The 17381-nt window shown below is 37.5% G+C and overlaps 2 protein-coding genes across 3 annotated transcripts in view; both read right to left on the reverse strand.

Annotated features, from left to right (window-relative positions):
• On the reverse strand, positions 1–11317 carry LOC124870891 (heat shock 70 kDa protein 12A-like). The gene is made up of 5 exons (XM_047369715.1): positions 11252–11317; positions 4883–5122; positions 4637–4808; positions 1340–1453; positions 1–1137 (listed from the first exon to the last, which is right to left on the reverse strand). Exons 1-5 carry the CDS (start codon positions 11315–11317, stop codon positions 500–502), a joined length of 1230 nt encoding a protein of 409 aa, XP_047225671.1. The 3' UTR covers positions 1–499.
• Positions 10727–17381, reverse strand: part of LOC124871635 — a 26648-nt gene continuing 19993 nt past the window's right edge. The window contains exons 6-9 of one of the 2 annotated variants that reach the window (XM_047371096.1): positions 14401–14508; positions 12342–12472; positions 12116–12293; positions 10727–11533 (exon numbers count right to left, since the gene is read on the reverse strand). In XM_047371096.1, the coding sequence (XP_047227052.1) occupies positions 11340–11533; positions 12116–12293; positions 12342–12472; positions 14401–14508 (611 nt within the window). In that variant the 3' untranslated portion in view covers positions 10727–11339. Of the gene's footprint in view, positions 11534–12115; positions 12473–14400; positions 14509–17381 lie in introns of both variants that reach the window. The other variant, XM_047371095.1, reaches the window with a different exon arrangement.

Below are 17381 nucleotides of genomic sequence, written 5' to 3' on the forward strand. Positions count from 1 at the left end.
ACTGATTATATATTTATATTGCTGTTAATGAGATGAAAGGTCGTGACCTCACCAACATTCATTCATAAAACACATCACTGCAGTAGAGATACTGGGTCAGAGGTTATTTGATCCGTTTCTCTTTCATTTATTGTTAATAATTAGACCAGCATGTCTGTCAATAAAGTTATTTATACTAATTATCAGTTATTTAAACAAGAATTCACTGATTTACCACAGAGTGAACTCTATATTATAAACCACAGAACTTCACATCAAAATATTTCATCTGCAGAACCAGAAATCAGGAACTAAAACTACATGTTGACACATTTTAACCTCATTTACAGAGAAGATCTACAGTTTGGATCATTGTCAGAACCTCATTATTAATTCATTAAGAATTTAAACTCTTATTTCCATCAGTTAATTAAAAATAAAGACAAATATCTGGGATTAGAAATCACCATCATCATCACTATTATTTTATTATTAGTAACAGTTGCTGCTAAAATAAATCTCATGAAAACCAATTCAAGCAAGCTGGACCTTTTTTCTGAGACGACACCAACTTTGGGTTTCTTCCCAGCTCTACAGCTCCTTTCAGGACGGCTTCCTGGGGTCTAAGAGGACACAGAACTTTATACCGAGGTCCAAACTGATCAGTGATGTGCTGACGTAGTATCTGGCTCTCAGCAAAGCCCCCCACTAACACAATAGACCCAATGTTGAGATCTTTCTGTAATTCTTCTCTGAGACTCTTGGTGATGTCCTGCAGACTCTCATCAAAGAAAGATCTCAGTTTCTCTCTGGTGATTCTGATGACTCCTTCATCCCAGGAAGCTCCTTCCACCGAGTCAAAGAACGTTTCAATCTCTTTCTTTTTCTGAGCCTGTTCTCTCAGGTTATCTGAGCAGCTGATCTGAACATCTTCATCCACCTGTTTGAGACGGATAAAATCATACATCATTTTCTGAACCTCATTGGAGAAGGTTTCTTCATATTCTTTCCAGACTCCATCAGAGAAAATTTCTTCCAGGAACTGTTTGAACTTTCTGTCCATAGTTCGTCCTCCCAGAATGTCTCTAGAGGCCTCCTGCAGCTTCTTCAAGGTTCCTCCTTCCAGGACTTCAAGAACAGTGAAGTCAATAGTTTCATCTTTTGACAAACAGGAAGAGAATAAAACAGAATAAAAGATAAATGTCAGAAAACAACTTATTGCAGATTCAAACTCACATTCAGCAACATGAATCAAAAAGATGACATCAATCCACATTTATTGGTTCTCTTGGTGTTTGAACACAAAGATTTTAAAACTCGTATCTTGATAAACATTTGAATAACCGTGTGTAACAGTTACCTCCACAGTCCACAACAAGGTACCGTTTTCCGTCTCTGTTTTGGGTCTCCAGCAGGACTTTGGTTTCTTCTGGTTCCTTCTCAAAGTGTACTGCCACCTGACTTCCTGGTGGATCTGAACAAACACAGAAACCTCACTGAGTGCTTCTATGAAAAACGTTCAATGGTTGCTTCAGGCTCAGCTGGAGGTTTTTAGGCCGGTTCATTTATCACCGTCTCTGCCTCCATAGTTTGTGATGCTGGAAATCTCTGGAGAAGTTTCCAGATCAGTGATGACCCTGTGTCAAAGCAGCTCCCTCAGACCATCTTAGAAGGTCACCAACAGCAATAAAAATGGACAGTGAGAGTCTTTTCTGTCTGAGAGACGCGTCTTTGACAGATATTAGAGTAGAACTGATGCTGAAGGTGTCATGATTCAGTGTTAGAGGTGGAGATGTTACGTCTGGTGATGAAGCCCTGAGGCCTGAGTCCAGCAAAGTGGACGTGTCCACATGAAGCCTGTTGAGGCCTGATCTTCAGGATGGAAACAAAGACAAACAAGGCCTCGTTTCTCTGATATCACAGGATGGCCTCAGTGAGTGATAGGAGTTGCTGAAGAAGCAACTGTTCATAGACTTGAAGTAGTTCAATATTTTTATCAAGAGACTTTATTGATTTACCTCCTTCAGGATAGATTTATTTCATCTGGCTCTACACGACATCATCTGGAGGTTCTGACATATCTTCATCATCATGTTTACAGATCCTCTGGTATGTCGACCAAATGTAGCTTCACAGTCGGGGGTTAAACTGAGCTGCATCATGGGAAACATCTGAAGCGATTCACATTTTTCCTGCTTTCAGTTCTAAATAATTGAAACAACAGAACCTGAAAGGTTGATATGTTTGCTGAAACGTAGAAGCCTGAGAGTTCGTAGTGAGGTTTTCATACAAGCAGAACCTGCCTGTGAACACTCAGCGCTCTGAGAGTCCGGCGTTCACCAGGGAGGCAGGACGTGGTCTCAGCGTGTCGCTCTGTAGAGCTGCAGATATAAGTTACAGTAGCTGGAGGAGGGTGAGGATGGAGCTGGTTTCTGCTGCAGCAGAGTTAAGCTGCTTCTGGTAGAAAATCAAACTGGAAGGATCTATATTCAGGTTGTCTGGTTAAAAGACTAAAGGCTCATCCTGTGTTTAAGTTTTTACTCTTTATATCTTTAAAAAACCACAGATTCAAACAGATCATTTATTCTGATTTAGTTTTTTAAATTCAGAAAGAGGAAACAGAAACAGTAAAGTTAAACAGTTGAAGAGAAATAAAGAATTAAAAATAAATACAATCTGTTCTAAGGATCAAGACTTTATCTTTGAAAGCCGTCTAGATCAGTTTTTACCGAGGCTTTTAGAAGATGTTATTAACCAGAGTCCTCAGCAGATGGACAGTATCTGGAAATCATGTCTCTAAGACCTCAGTGATCCATCATCCTTCAACTGATCGTCTTCTGGAGGCCAAGTTTTCAGCTAATGGCTCTTTGGACCTAAAATAGGTTCTGTATCAAACTGTTATGTTTGGTATTTTATCAGAAGCAGGTTATTGATTATCACTGATGAACATTTCAAGTTTAGGGGCTTTTTCTGCTGGTCAGAGTTAAGCTTAAGAAACAAAGATAAATTCCTCTGAAATGGTCAGATAATGGAGTGAAGGAGAGTAAAAACCAGCAAAGTCTAAAACCTGGAGCAAACCTGGAGATCTACTGATCAAGACCACTTTAAAATAAAGTCTGGCCTTAAGGAGGAGGTTTAAATCTTAGCAGAGAACTATAGTTTGAACACATCTGCTCTGCTTTAAGGAGGTCTCAGTGATTTTTAGAGGTTTCCAGCCATGCTTCATCATGATGATGGTTCCTCTCACACAGCTGGTTTTACATCAACTCACATATTCAGAGTGAGAAAGCCTTAAGTGTCCTTTAACAACCTGATAACCAGGTCCATGTTATAAATGAGAGAACGCCTGTGAGTCCGTTTCTATCTGAGCTGCATTGCTCCTTCAGACATGAACTCACCACCTCTACTCTCAACAACAAGCCACTGCTGCTGCCTGCTTCTCTCAGCTCGGGGTTTTCTCATCAAGTTCCCTGTTTGTAATATCAGCCAATCATCAGTTTACTAACTTCTGTTGGTCGTCATGTTTCAGACTAAATCCAAACTAAACATTCAGCCACATTGTTTTATTCAGGGTCCAAACCCAGGTCTGATTACCGTCAGACCTTTAGAACCAGGAAACCAGGTAAACAGAACCTGTCTGACAACATGAAGTAGGCTAAAAGACCCAAGAGACCAAGACACCATTCTATGATCTAAAGAACTACAAGAACAGATGAGGAGCAACGTCACTGACATCGGTCTATAAAGGGTTACGAAGCCATTTCTAAGGAGTTAGGACCTCAGTGAACAGAGAGAGAGACATTATCCACACATGGAGAAAACATGGAACAGTGGAGAACCTTCTCAGGAGTGGCCGTCCTACCAAGAGAGCTCCAAGAGAGCATCCACGACTCATCCAGGAGGTCACAGAAGAACCCAGAATAAACATCTAAAGCTCTGCAGGCCTCAGTTAAGGTCAGAGTTCATGATTCAACAACAAGAAAGAGAGACTGGACAAAAATGGCCTCCATGGGAGAGTTTCAGGGTCAGAACCACTGCTGACCCAAAGAACTCAAAGACCCGTCTTGTTGATCCAAAGATTTCTGGACTCAAGAGAACCTGAATCAAACCAGCAAGTCTGCCTCTGAATGGTTTAAAAAGAGTGGCCTAGTCAAAGTCTGGACTGGAATCTGTTGAAGATGCCGTGACAGAACCTCTAACATCAACTCATGCTGGAAAACACTCCAACGTGGCTGAATTAAAATGATTCTGGTCCAAAATTCCTCCTCAGTGATTTAAAAGGTTTATTCCCAGATAAAAAGGTGTTTGCATCAAGGTTGGAACAACCAGTTATTGGGTTTAGGAGGAAATGACTTCTTTACATAGAGTCAGGTTGGTCTGGAGAGCATTATTTAGATTATTTTAGGAAGAAATGAAATCATTATTTGTATTTACTCAGGTTATCTTTGAAGGATTAAAATGTTTGATGGTTTGAAACATTTAAGAACAAAAATGTAAGAAAAACTTCAACATTTCCATGAGTTTTCTGTATCGACAGGATTAGTTCAACGGATCACCTAAAGAATCCATTGATATGTTGAACTGGTCCTAGAATACAGACCAGAACTTGTTCTATGGTGAATGTTTGTATGACAGACTTTATAGATCCACACAGTACCATTACAGCTGGTACCAGCATCTGTTGGTCCTGGAGATGGATCCTGTGAGTCTCTGCTGTGGTTCTGTGTGAAGAAACCATCAGATGGAAGCTTCAAACACCAGGTCAAAGCTGCTTCTGGTTCCAGAACCAACATCAGTTTGTCTTTAGTGTCTTCTGTTACAAGACCAGCCTGGAAGAGAAATGAAAAGTCTGAATCTTCTGAACATCTCAGAGCTGCTGTCCTCTTTAAAAACATGATGTTACCTGAATAGCAGCTTCTACCATCAACCCTTCATGTGAATCATTCCAGACGGCAGGAACATTCAACACCCAGGTGAAGTTAGAGGCTGTGAACTTTCCACCTTCTGGATGAACTTTGATGGTTTTCAGAGCATCGTCCTTCAGGAATCTCAGAACTAGTTTAAAAACATCCAGGGCCTTCATAGAGTTGAAGTAGTTGTTGTAGTTATTGTTGGCTGAATAGATTCTCTCCCCCCAGTCGTCCTGGAAACATGTTTCAGTTTGTTAGTTTGTATCCAAACTCAGGTCAGTTTGTCAGGTTTACTGGTGGTAAACTACTGTCGTCTTAAAACCAGTCCAAACAGAAACTGGTATTTTTTCCTCTGAGCTTCTCTGTCTGAGTGACGGATTTAAAGATGAAGTAACAGATTTTACTGGTTTGAAAAACTAATCAGAGCTGGATTCTCTGTGTATTTTCTTTGATTTAAAATACTAAAGTCTTTAGTTGTAGATGTCTTTATGGTTCAGTTTTAGGTCAGAGGTCAAATTTATCTATGAAGCTCATTTGCAAAGGAAGTTCCTGCTTTTCCAAACTGTCGTCCACAGGGTGAAAGAAACACAGCAAAGAAGTGGGTCTTCAGCAAAGATTGAACATTTTCCAGGGTCTGAGCACCTCTGATATGGAGAGGCAGAACGTTCCATCATTTAGATGCAGCAACCAAGAATAATCCTAAAGGTTAAAGGTCATATAAACACCGGTTCCTAGTTCAGTGATGTGACCTGTCTGTTTTGATGCCAGATGCAGTCCTGATTTAATAAAATCAATTCAACAACTAAGATCCATCTCCAGGTCTCCTTTCTGTAGAGCAAATGTAGACAACCAGCTTCTTCATGCCTGAAATGCCAAGACAGGAAATAAATCCTAAAATATAGAAGCAGTGACCAAAACATTATGACCACCTCTTGTTTCTCATTTAGAGGCTGGGACTTCCAGCAGCAGCTGAGATGTTGACCTCAGAGCTCCGACCAGAACATGATGTTGCAATAAATCTTATTTCTTCATGTTTGTTTCTTGAAAACATTTGCTGCACATTATATCCCAACACCAACCAGAGGACATTGTCAGTTAGATGCCAGAGACGTGAAGGAAACGTGGAGGTTTGGTCATGTTTGACTTGATCTGGAGAGTTTATCAGCAGCCACACCTTACCAGCTGCACAGGTCCCCATCACCATGATGCTTCAATGAGATGATGAGGACATTATTTTCCTCCACAAAGTTATTACTGATGCCTGAGCTTTGCTCTTGGAGTTGTTCTCCAAACTACACTGAATGTGAAATGAGACAAACGAATGAAGATAGAAATCCTCCATGAGTTCTCATGTTCATGAAGATGTGGTCAGTAAGCAGAGATGAAACATCAACAACTAGAAGCTGTAAAAACTGCAGCAGCTCAACAGGATCAGTCCTGGTCCAGAAGCTCATATGGATAAAACCTGTTTAAAATCCTCATTTTGTCTCAGACCGTCGCTGCCTCACAATAAATAGATTAGATGGAGGTTTTTCTGATGGATCCATTGATGGATATTTATTATACGGATGTGAACATTAAAATGTGTTCATCAAGCTTGGTGCTTCAGTGTTCCCTGAGCTGCAAACAGATGTTTGTTCATATTTGACATTTTAATATAGATTACATGTTTTACAAAGCTGCTGTAGAGACTGGATTTGAAAAGGATCATAAACTGTTTTCAGGTTTAACTGTTCATTTGACATTATTGTTAAATATGAATGATTTCCAGTGTAATGAACACATTTTCTGTTTTATGCTCTTTCACCAAATCCTCAGCCCAGTAAGCAGCAGGGAATCATCAGTTGTTAGTAAGGCTAACGTTTTGATAAGGAGAGATGAACGATGGTTCTGTTCCATCTTTACTAACTGGTTTAAAAAAGCGAAGGAGGTTATGCAACGAGTGATAGAAATTTGCTCGGCCATGGCTCCAGACGTTGGAGAAGATCCATGTTTCTACATTGATGTGAGCCACTGAACTGGGAGGAAAGAAAGCAGCAAGAATCCACCAGTGATCAGATTCATCTCAAGATCAACCAAAGATCTAGTCTGGAAATCTGCAAAGAGCTCCGAGTTCCTCAGAACCAGAAAGTTAAAATGTGGTGAAGATCTAACCACCAAAGATGAAGAGCTGAACAACAAATTATGGCCACATATTGATGAGGAACGCAGACAGGAGAAGAAAGTCTTCTTCATGGAGCCAGGACCTTCACTGATGGAAGGAAATCAGAGGAATAAGGAACTTCCTCGTCTTCTGACACTTTTTCTTTATCTCTGATTTATGCCGTTTTTCAGGAGTTCAATTAAAATGCAGGAAACATTTTTATCATTTCAGGTTTAGTGACAATTTCCTGGTTTGCTCTGAGCTTCTGACACATTCCCAAGGTGATGAAAATCATTTTCTACATTCACCAACCTTCAGTCTTTAAGTGAGTTTATTGATCTATTGATCATTCTGTCTTGATCACTTTATTGGTTGAATGTAAGGAGTATTCATGATCAGCTACAGAGAAAGGCAGCTTTTTATTTTCTACAACAAACACATGCTGTGGCTTCAGACTTTAGCTTTTAGAAAACTCGGTGGAGAGAAAACATCTGGATGTCTGACAGGAATAATAAATCAGCTGGTGTTGCCATATTAAGAGGCTCTTTTCAGGGAAAGATACTTAAAAATGTTGCTCAGTAATGGAAGATGGATTATTTTAGTCACTGAATTTATGGATCATGTTTCTGTGTTGGGGAACATAAATGGTTACAAAAAAAGCCAAATGATCAGAATTATTTTAAGGAATTTAAAGAGGAAATTTATACTTTATTAAACATCTTTTTGAATATAAAACTAGTTTTAGGAGGAGATTAAATCACATTAATAATCCTCAAATAGATGATTTTCCACAGAGAAAATCCACAGATTCACAGACTGAACTTCATGATTTATATTTGCTGTTGAATTGTTCTGATATTTGGAGACAAAAAAAATCCATTTGGAATAAAAAGATCTTCATAAGATTTCTAGAATAGATTTAGGCTCAAATGACTTAAAGTGACGTTAAAATAGAAACATTAATATTTACTGATCATAAAACAATCCTTTTATACTTACACATGATAAACCAGGCAATAAAACATATTAAATAATATACTTTTTAATAATAAACTCTTTAAAATAAATTATTAGCAGTAATTGGAGGAATGCAGTAGAAGAAAATATTTATGGCAAATATTGGGAATATGCAGAATTTCTAATTTAAAAAGCTGCAATTAAAAGATGGAAGAAATTAGCCAAAGAAAAGATAAAAATAAAGTTGTAAAAGAAATAATTGTTGTTCATGAAGACGATGAGCTTCTCAGACTGATATCAATAAGTTACTGAACTACAACCTGAATTAGGTCGTATTTATCAGGGTTTGGCTCAGGGTGCTGATGTTCTCTCTCCATGGAAATGGATGGAGAACGGAGAAAGGAACAACAAATACTTTCATCATCTGGAAAAATGAAATGAAATGATCAACCATTTACATAAACCTAAAATCAACTATAAAATATCTGAAAACTCAACTAATCTCTGTCTTTATTGAGGAATTTAACCAAAAGCTCTAAAAGAACTGACAGTAATAACCTCCCCTTTCTCTCAACAATTAAAAATAAAACTAATTATTGACAAAGATCTAAAGGAGTTCTGGGATCAAGAATTAAACCTGGAAGAAGTGAAACATTGAATCAGTAACTGAAGAACAATAAATCCCAGGTAATGACGGCCTTCCTGGAGGATTGGATCAGATGTTTCAGGACCACATCACTGACTTCTTATTAGATGTTTCTAAGGAGGCCATAGAAGCCTGTAAGCCTCCAACAATGTGTCAGGACTTCATGACATTGATACCAGAACCTGATGAGGATCCAGTACAGGTTGATAACTGGAGGCCAGTTACATTCATTAACAATGATGCAACATTGCTCTCATATTGCTGCAGAAAGACTGAAGTCCTGTTTAGAGACCGTTCTAGATGACCGTCAATCAGGCTTGATGCAAGGAAGACCCATAAGCAGCAATATTAGGCTGATCCTGGATCTGATTGGTTATAAGGATGACATCACTGACAGCAGCTATATTGTGTTTATTGACATTTATAAAGCCTTTGATGCTGTAAACCACACATTCTTACTTGATGTTTTGGACTTCCTAGATTCTGGTCAATGCTTCAGAAAAGCCATTAAAACATTTTATAACGATTGTAACAGTTTGGTTAAACTTCTGTGGGGAACCACTGGGAGATTTCCCATTTCTCAGGGAATTAAACTGGGAGATCCTGCTGCCCCAGTCCTGTTTTATGAGTGATGCAGATGTTACTGCTGCAGATCCAAAAGGACTCATTTGAAGGGATCACCGTCTCAGGTCAGGAAATGAAATGCTGTCAACCAGCAGATCATTCAGATATCTTCTTGAAAGATGAGTTTCAGATAAATAAATTATAGACTGTATTAATGTTTCTCTGGAGGATCTGGGCTTACTTTAAACATTCAGAAATGTGTCCTGTTCCCTCTCAAAGAGGTTGTGTCCATAAAGAAACTGAAGGTCTTCCTGTCAAAGAAGAAGAAACTGATTTGGGAATTAATATTTGTTGAGATCAGTCTGAGAGGATCATATCTAACTTTCAACATTTAATTCCTAAAATGAAAACTAGATTTGATCCGTGGATCATGAGAGATCTGTCGCTGAAAGCTAGAATCATTTGATCTAAAACAGAGAGATTATCTCACTCAGTTTATCCTGAAAAACTCATAGATGTTCATAAATCCTTCATAAAAAGTGGATTCTGCTCTTTATGACTTTGTCTGGAAAAATAAATCTCATTATTTCAACAGATCTGATCTAAATAATCTTTATAATCAAGGAGGTTTAAATATGTTAGACTTCAATACATCAGATATGATCTTCAAGCTGAACTGGATCAATCATTTCATTAGAGACAAACAGATTATGGTGATTAAAACCAAACCTTATTAATAAACTAATTGGACGGATTGAATTTCTTCTTAAATGTGATTTAATGTCGACTAAATTCCTGTTCAGTCGTCTAACTTTTCATCATGTCGGCTTCTTATCTACAAACATCAACATTAATGTTCGATTTGGAAAAACTAAAATATGAAAAACAAAAATAAATCAATATTTTATGAGAAATGGATCCAAAATAATATGAATTATGTTTCCAACTAGTGAATGAAATCTTCTGACATCTACTGAGTTTTTGAGGACTTTAGATGTTCTAGTATCTGAGAGAGAATCCAGTCCAGGTTCTGATGTGGTTCTAGTTGGTTCTGTTAGGCTGCTACAAAACAGAAATGGACCCAATATATACAGACACCACTGAATAAACATATTCTCATTAATGGCATTAATATCTTGGATAAAATGTAATAAATTTCTTAGGTTTATGATTGATTGTCCAATAACTCCTCGTTGTCAGTTTTATTAGAATATTAACTTTATGAATATTAACGGGTCGTTGATCTGGACTTATAATAACAAGGATTTAGTCACCAACAAGGTCAAGAAAGTTCACTTTAAAATAATTCATTGAATTTATCCAACAAACCAATTTATTAAACATATAGAAATGACTTGGATGAATCTTGTTCTTTCTGTAAAACAGAAACAATTTCACATCTTTTTATGATCGTATTTATGTTTCCTTTTTCTGGACTGAAACTGAAACGTTATTTCAACTAAATTATGGCATTAATATTAAATTATAATATTAGGATGTTATTATTTAATGATATAAAAGACTGGACCAGAACTCATTCTTTTATTTTAAACATTTTGACTCTAATGGGTTCATTTTATATTCATAACAATAAATTGTCTAAAATAAAACCCAAAACTCCTCAATTCAAGGCTGAGCTGAAAACCTACTTTGGATCTTTGAAAAGTTGAACAAATCTGAAAACAACATCAGACTGCAGCTGTAGATAGACGATCTTCTCTAAAACTAGGAGCAAAAAGCTGCTTTGGAAAGAACAGAAAGGTCAAAGTTCAGCTTTTTAAAGCTGTTGTACAGAAACCAGTTCAAAACCAGTCAGAGTGCAGCAAGAAATGAAAGAGGTGTTCATTAGGTTTGCTATATAGGGACCCACAGAGTTAAAACCTGTTTCCATGACTACAGGAGGAAAGCTGTGAAGGAGGCAGAGAGCAGCTTTAAACTATCTCAGATAATTCAGATGGAGACACAGTTTCAACCTGAGAAGACAGGTGAGTTCATAGAGGTCACAGCAGGACCCAAGGAGGAAGAAGATCTGCTGATCTTTACTTTACTTACTAGGTAACTGATGCTCCTCTTGAAGTCTTCATAGAAACTATGTTTCTCATCTTCTTCTTTTCTCATCTTGTTGTACGCTGTTTTAGCTTCATAACCAAACTTCCAGAAGTTTTATGTTATCCAACAGGAAGCAGGTTGGAGTCTTTGGGGAGTCCAGTCCCAGTTCTTCACCCCATCTCTTTAACTGGGTCCCACCTCCTTCCTCTCTGGGTCTGACATTGAAGGCGTAGCCACTGTATCCTGAACCAAAGTCTATGGCTATGATAAAAGAGTCAGCTCCAGCTGGTTGGAGAAGAGAAGAAAGGTAGAATCTGAACAAAGAGCCGTTACTGTTTTTACAAGAACAAGTTTTTACTGAAATAAAACCACAAAAACAAATATATGTTTCTATAAGTTTATCATTTTAACTCTGCCACTGAAAAACTAACCTGAAACAGTAAAGTTTAGTCATTTAATATTTAATTTTCCACAGATTCTACTGGTCCAGCTGCCCTGTGATGGACTGGTGACCAGTCCAGGCTGGACCCCACCTCTCACCCAATGGTTCTAGACACCAGCCCCCTCCATGCCATCCTGAACGGATAGGTGGGTATGGACAATAGATGGATGAAAGGATGGATACTGGTACTCCTAAATATTCAATCATTTCATATAATACCAGGAAATACCTTTAGTTTCACAGCATCTATTATGAATAATGTTTCTATTCTTTATTACATCATTTTCTTCAGTATTAAAGATTATATTTCTGTAGCATGTTTCCTCATTCTAACCTTCATATTAATAACTCAGAATAAAGACCAACTCCCCTGGTTTTATTAAAGATATCATGAATAAAATGTGACTTTTATTTACAGTACTGACCTTTGACATTGAGCAGCACTTGTTTCTTAGTCAGGATTTCATCTGAGCTCCTCTTGTAGACGGTGCAGGTGTAGATGTCTGTGTCTCTGTCTGTGGGGTTCTTCAGGGTCAAACTGAAGTCTCCAGATTTTAGTTTTTCCTTCATCTTTGTTCTGTTTCTATACAGCCTGTGTTGAAGCTCTTCTTCTTCAGACCAGCTCAAGGATTCACTGGAATCGTTCAAGATCCTGTCATTACTGTAGACCATCCAACCAGAGCTGTTTCTCCACGTTACTATGACTCCTTCAGGTAGACGGACTGTAGTTTTAAAGGGCAGCAGAACAGACTCCACTCCTGGATCCACCTCCACCTTGTAGACTGAGAAACAAACAGATCAGCTGCACTGACAGCAGTAGAACTGATGATGTTGATGTTCACAGTAATGGTCCTCAGTAATATTCCAGGAGAAGACCACCTCTTCACAACGTGTCACTCAGGGTTTTGTGACCATGCAGATGCAGAATGCAGCTGACAGAGCTGCATGTGATCAAAACTTCATTACAACACAGAAGAAAAGACTCACTATCATCCAGATGTTTATTCATGAAGAGAAATCCCTCCAATCTGTTCTACTTTTTAACTAACAGATGATGAACCACATTACTGCTGCCTCCTAGTGGACAGGAGTGAAAACAGTTGACTGATGAGTCAAATGCAGAGAAGTGTTTCCAATGACCTCCAGGTCATCACCCTGTAACCTGGGATGGATTTGTGTTTAGTGGTGAGAGGAAGCAGCAGTAATATTCAGCAGGACAGTCAGAACCTCATGATGGTTCTGGTTCTGGGAACTTCACAGTGCTTCTCCTTTTATTAAACTCACTCTTCATCAACCTTAGAAGGTCCGGTTGGACGGCTTAAACATTACCTTTGAATTAGAGATTAAATGATAAAAGTCTGACATTCAAGTTTTAATTATTAGTGATTATTTCATCATTATTTTATTTGATGGTCATGTGATGCAGCACATCATGAATTTATTTATTTCTCAGCCTCACAAATTAAATCACTCAGTTATTCTAACACTGCTATAGAAAAGGTTATTGGTCTGCAGCTGAGCTGCTGTGCAGGTTAACCAATCAGATGTTAGACTTTATTTAGCCACAAACAGAAGCTGTTTAAAGTATTTCATGATGTAATGTAAGAAGGGAATAAGAGACTAATGGAGAAGAGGGAAGGAGGAGAACTTTCTCCATCAGGGTATCTGGTCAGAGATGATGGGAAGATGGATGGAGCTAAAAACAGGACTGGAAGGAAACCAGTTAGAGGCTGAAAAGACTTGAGACTGGGAGGAAGTTCATGTTCCAGCAGAACAACGACCCTAAACATAAAACCAGAGCTACAATGAGATGGTTCAGATCAGAGCATATTTATGTGTTAGAATGGCCTAGTCAAAGTTTAGATCTAAACCCAGCTTGGTTTCTGTAGAAAGACTTAAAACTTGCTGATTCTAGACTCTGTTCATCCAATGTGACTGAACTTGTTGAAAAGAAGAATGGAAACATTTGAGTCTTTAAATGAGGAAACCTGGTAGAGACACGTCCCCAAAAGGCTTCAGGTGGAACATCAGAGAAAGATGGTTCTACTAAATATTGACTCAGAGGGGCTGAATACAAATACATGACATACTTTTTATACTTTTATTGTTTTTAATTTGGAAAACAATCATTGATTTCCTTCTACTTGTTAAATATGCACTAATTTATGTTGTTCTACTGCCTAAAATCCCATTAAATGTATTTATTTTTATAGGTTTAAGTAACAAAATGTGAAAAAGTAAAGGGGTGTAAATACTTTAGCAAGGCACTAAATCTGTTTTAGCTTTGATAAACGCAGGTGAAACTGAAGAGTTGCTAGGAGGAAGGACTCCATCTTCACGACAAAAGATGGATGAATGGGTGGGTTGCTGGAGTACTACAGTAGTACTACAGTAGTACTACAGTAGTACTACAGTACTTTCCATTCTAAACTTGGACATTCTTTGTATTCTTATTCACCATAAAGGTATATTGGGGTTAATCTGGGTTCAGTTTCTGATCATAGAAACACAGAAAACTGAGCATGTTAGGGGATCCATCCCATAATAGTAAAATGATGACTATGAAACCATGGCAACCCTGAAGCTTCCTCCATCTTTCTGCTTCAGCTCATGGTTCAGTGTCTGAAATGGTCTCAATGTGTCGAATGAAAACTGTTAAAACCTCAGAATGTCAGACATCAGCATTGATACGGTTGTAAAAGGAACTTACCTGACATGAAATAATGTCTGAAATGAAATAAAAGGCCTCCAGAAACAGCAAGAAGAACCAGCAGAACCAGCAGAACCAGGAGAACTTTGGCCCAAGCTGGAAATATTTCTATGGAAAAACATAAAGACCAGTTAGATCTTAGACTCTTAATTACAGAATTAAGTTAAAATATCTCAGACTTTTCTTTAAATTACTTTTTCTAATTTTATTTTCCCTGGAAATTTGCCACTTTGGACAAATTACAAATATAAGTAAATGGTTTAATAATACTTTCAATAGTTTTTTATAATCATCATGTCAGTCCCGTCACTATCAACAGATGTTTTAGTTTTGTTTTTTCTCACCATAGTTTGAATTTTATTTTCACTTATATCTCCTAGAAACATTGAGTGTAAACTTCTACAGCCACGCTGCACATTTCCACCTCTTTTATCATTTATCTTAATGGAAGAAACCAGGTCTGGTTCTAGATTTACAAAAAAGGAATTAAAATTATTTATTTTTTTCAGTCAATCTTGTTTCTTCCTTAAAAAATATTTTTCAGGACGATGATTTTAGTTCAGTCTTACAAAACTATTCAATATTTTCCATGTTTTTTCATATCACCACTATTCTCTCTCAACTTTAAATTGTAGTAATCTTTCTTGGCTTGTCATATTAACGTTGTTAACTTGTTTTTATAAATCTTGTATTTCATTTCTTTAGATTTAGTTGGAAATCTAACAAAATCTCTATATAATTTATTTTCTTCTTATAATATTTAACAGTCCCTTGGTCAGCCAGGGTTTTACAAATGTCATTTTTATTTTTGTGACACTAATATCAGGCAGTTCTTATCATATAATGATTTATATACTTGTAAAAATGTTTCATAAACCACATTCACATCCTTCACATATTCCCCACTCTGTGGATCTGAAGGACAACTGCAGCCTGCTGAGATAAGGATGAACCGTGGAGAAAAACTGACACAGAAAGAGACTTCTTCATCACTACAACAAATAGAACCTCCTCAGACTCCAACAAGACAAATGGACCCCCCTAGACCCAACAGAGGAGCCCAAACCTCCTTCCCCCAGACCCCAGAAACATCTCTGTGAGATGTCAAGGGTCCAGGTGATAAGACTACCAGCAGTGATTATCTCCAGGAAAAGCTTGGGCTCCGATGGCAGAATGCTGCAATATCTCTGTTTTAATACGTAGCAGGAAAAAAAGATAAGATAAGAAACAATAGACAGAAATAAAACCTAAAATCTATTCCTTGTCGAGTTCATCTTGCCAGAGAAATATTACCAGCCACTAAGTCACTTAAACTGGTTCTATTAAACATTAGATCTTTGTCAGGAAAATAATTTTTAATCAATGATTTAATTACTGAGCATAATCTTGATTTTATGTTTTCAACAGAAACATGGTTACATGAAAATAGTGAGACTGATAGAATCAACGCCTCTAAATAACCAGACCAGGAAGCAGAGGAGAGGAGGAGGCTGCCCACCTTGTTTCATGATTCACTAAAGTGGAAGAAGGTGTTCCTGGGCAGATTTGACTCTTTGAATATCTGGCTGTCCAGGTAAAGGTCCCTGCTGGATCTATGTTCCTGAATCTTTACAGGCCTTCAAAATCCAAATCAAACGTTTTCAATGATTTCAATGACCTTCTATCTGTGATATGTGTTGATTATGACTGTTTAATCGTTGTGGGAGACTTTAACATCCATGTTGACAACCTGAAGACAAAGAGGCAAAAGAACTATGTGATAAACTTAAAAATGTGGGTTTGATTAAACACCTGAAACTGTCAACACACAAAAGGGGACACATTTTGGACTTAATCATCAGTAAGGATCTGAACATTTTAAATTTGTAACTAATGTTTCCATATCTGACCACTTTTCTGTTACTTTGATAGCAGCTTTTCTATTAACTCAATTAGCGAAAGAGAGATTATAAGAAAAACATTTTTTAAGGACAGTGCAACTAAAATCTTTAAAAGGGGACAAATCCTGCTTTTAAATCCATCCTTTTCTTATTTAAATCATTCAGATGTGGTTTGTATAAAGTGGAACTGCATCGTTTTGGTTTGATTTTAGCTCCTCAGGTTCATTTTTACTCATTTTTTAAGCTTCTTTTTGACCTCGTTTTGTTGCCGTCTCTTTAAATGCAAATGATGAACTTCAACCCCGACCTCCTCCAGGCTGCAGAGCCAAACAAGAATCCATTACTTTACTTTCCCTCCATAAATATCAGCAAATGTGTAAAAAACAAGAAGTATATAGAAAATCATTGCACCAACAATGTGCTACGTTTACTAATGCATGAGAACAACATCACTAAAACTAATACTGTAGCTGTAAGCTATCAAATGCAACAAACAACGATGGTTGATTAACAGGCTTTTGCTGAGCAGCAATCATCTAAATCAGGTGTTAAAGCAGAGAAACATCAGGACCTGGTGAGGACTGACTTTCAACACCTCTGCTCTAGTAGACTACATGAAAAATGTCAATTATTCAACAATAGCAGAGAAACGTTCAGGAATTCACAGTAGAAACAAAAGCTGTAATCCATTACTAATGTTACTGACAATATTTTTACACAAACTACATGTAAGATACCTTTTAAAATGTTAATTTTACCACAAAGTGAATGAATACAACTTTTAAACAAAGAGCCCAACATAGTTAACGAGTTAGCTAACGCTAGCATCAAGAACATCACTGAAAGCATTTGGATCGTGTGTTTCTCAAGACAAAAAGGGCAACTAAACAGACTGTAAAACTGTTCATTTAATATTATTAATTAAAAACACAATAAGGTGATGTCCTTAAGGAGCTAAAAGCGAGCAAACAGCGCTAACATTAACAGGAGGCACGAAGCTGAGCTATCAGAACAACAGCCAGTCAGTTCTATCAACACCTCAACAATCAAGCTAGCTGTCATTTTACCGTTATCTGCAGCTAACCTCTTTGCTCTGTCCGT

The sequence above is a fragment of the Girardinichthys multiradiatus genome, chromosome 7, assembly GCF_021462225.1.
Source record: "Girardinichthys multiradiatus isolate DD_20200921_A chromosome 7, DD_fGirMul_XY1, whole genome shotgun sequence".
Classification (NCBI taxonomy): domain Eukaryota; kingdom Metazoa; phylum Chordata; class Actinopteri; order Cyprinodontiformes; family Goodeidae; genus Girardinichthys; species Girardinichthys multiradiatus.

What these genes read in the sequence shown, in the direction of transcription:
- LOC124870891 (XM_047369715.1), bottom strand. Translation starts at nt 11,317, where the DNA reads ATGAGAAAAGAAGAAGATGAGAAACATAGTTTCTATGAAGACTTCAAG. An exon ending in TGGTAGAAGCTGCTATTCAG is followed by an intron (nt 4,809 to 4,882) that starts GTAACATCATGT and finishes TTTCTCTTCCAG; the next exon opens with GCTGGTCTTGTAACAGAAGA. An exon ending in TGCTGGTACCAGCTGTAATG is followed by an intron (nt 1,454 to 4,636) that starts GTACTGTGTGGA and finishes GTGTTTGTTCAG; the next exon opens with ATCCACCAGGAAGTCAGGTG.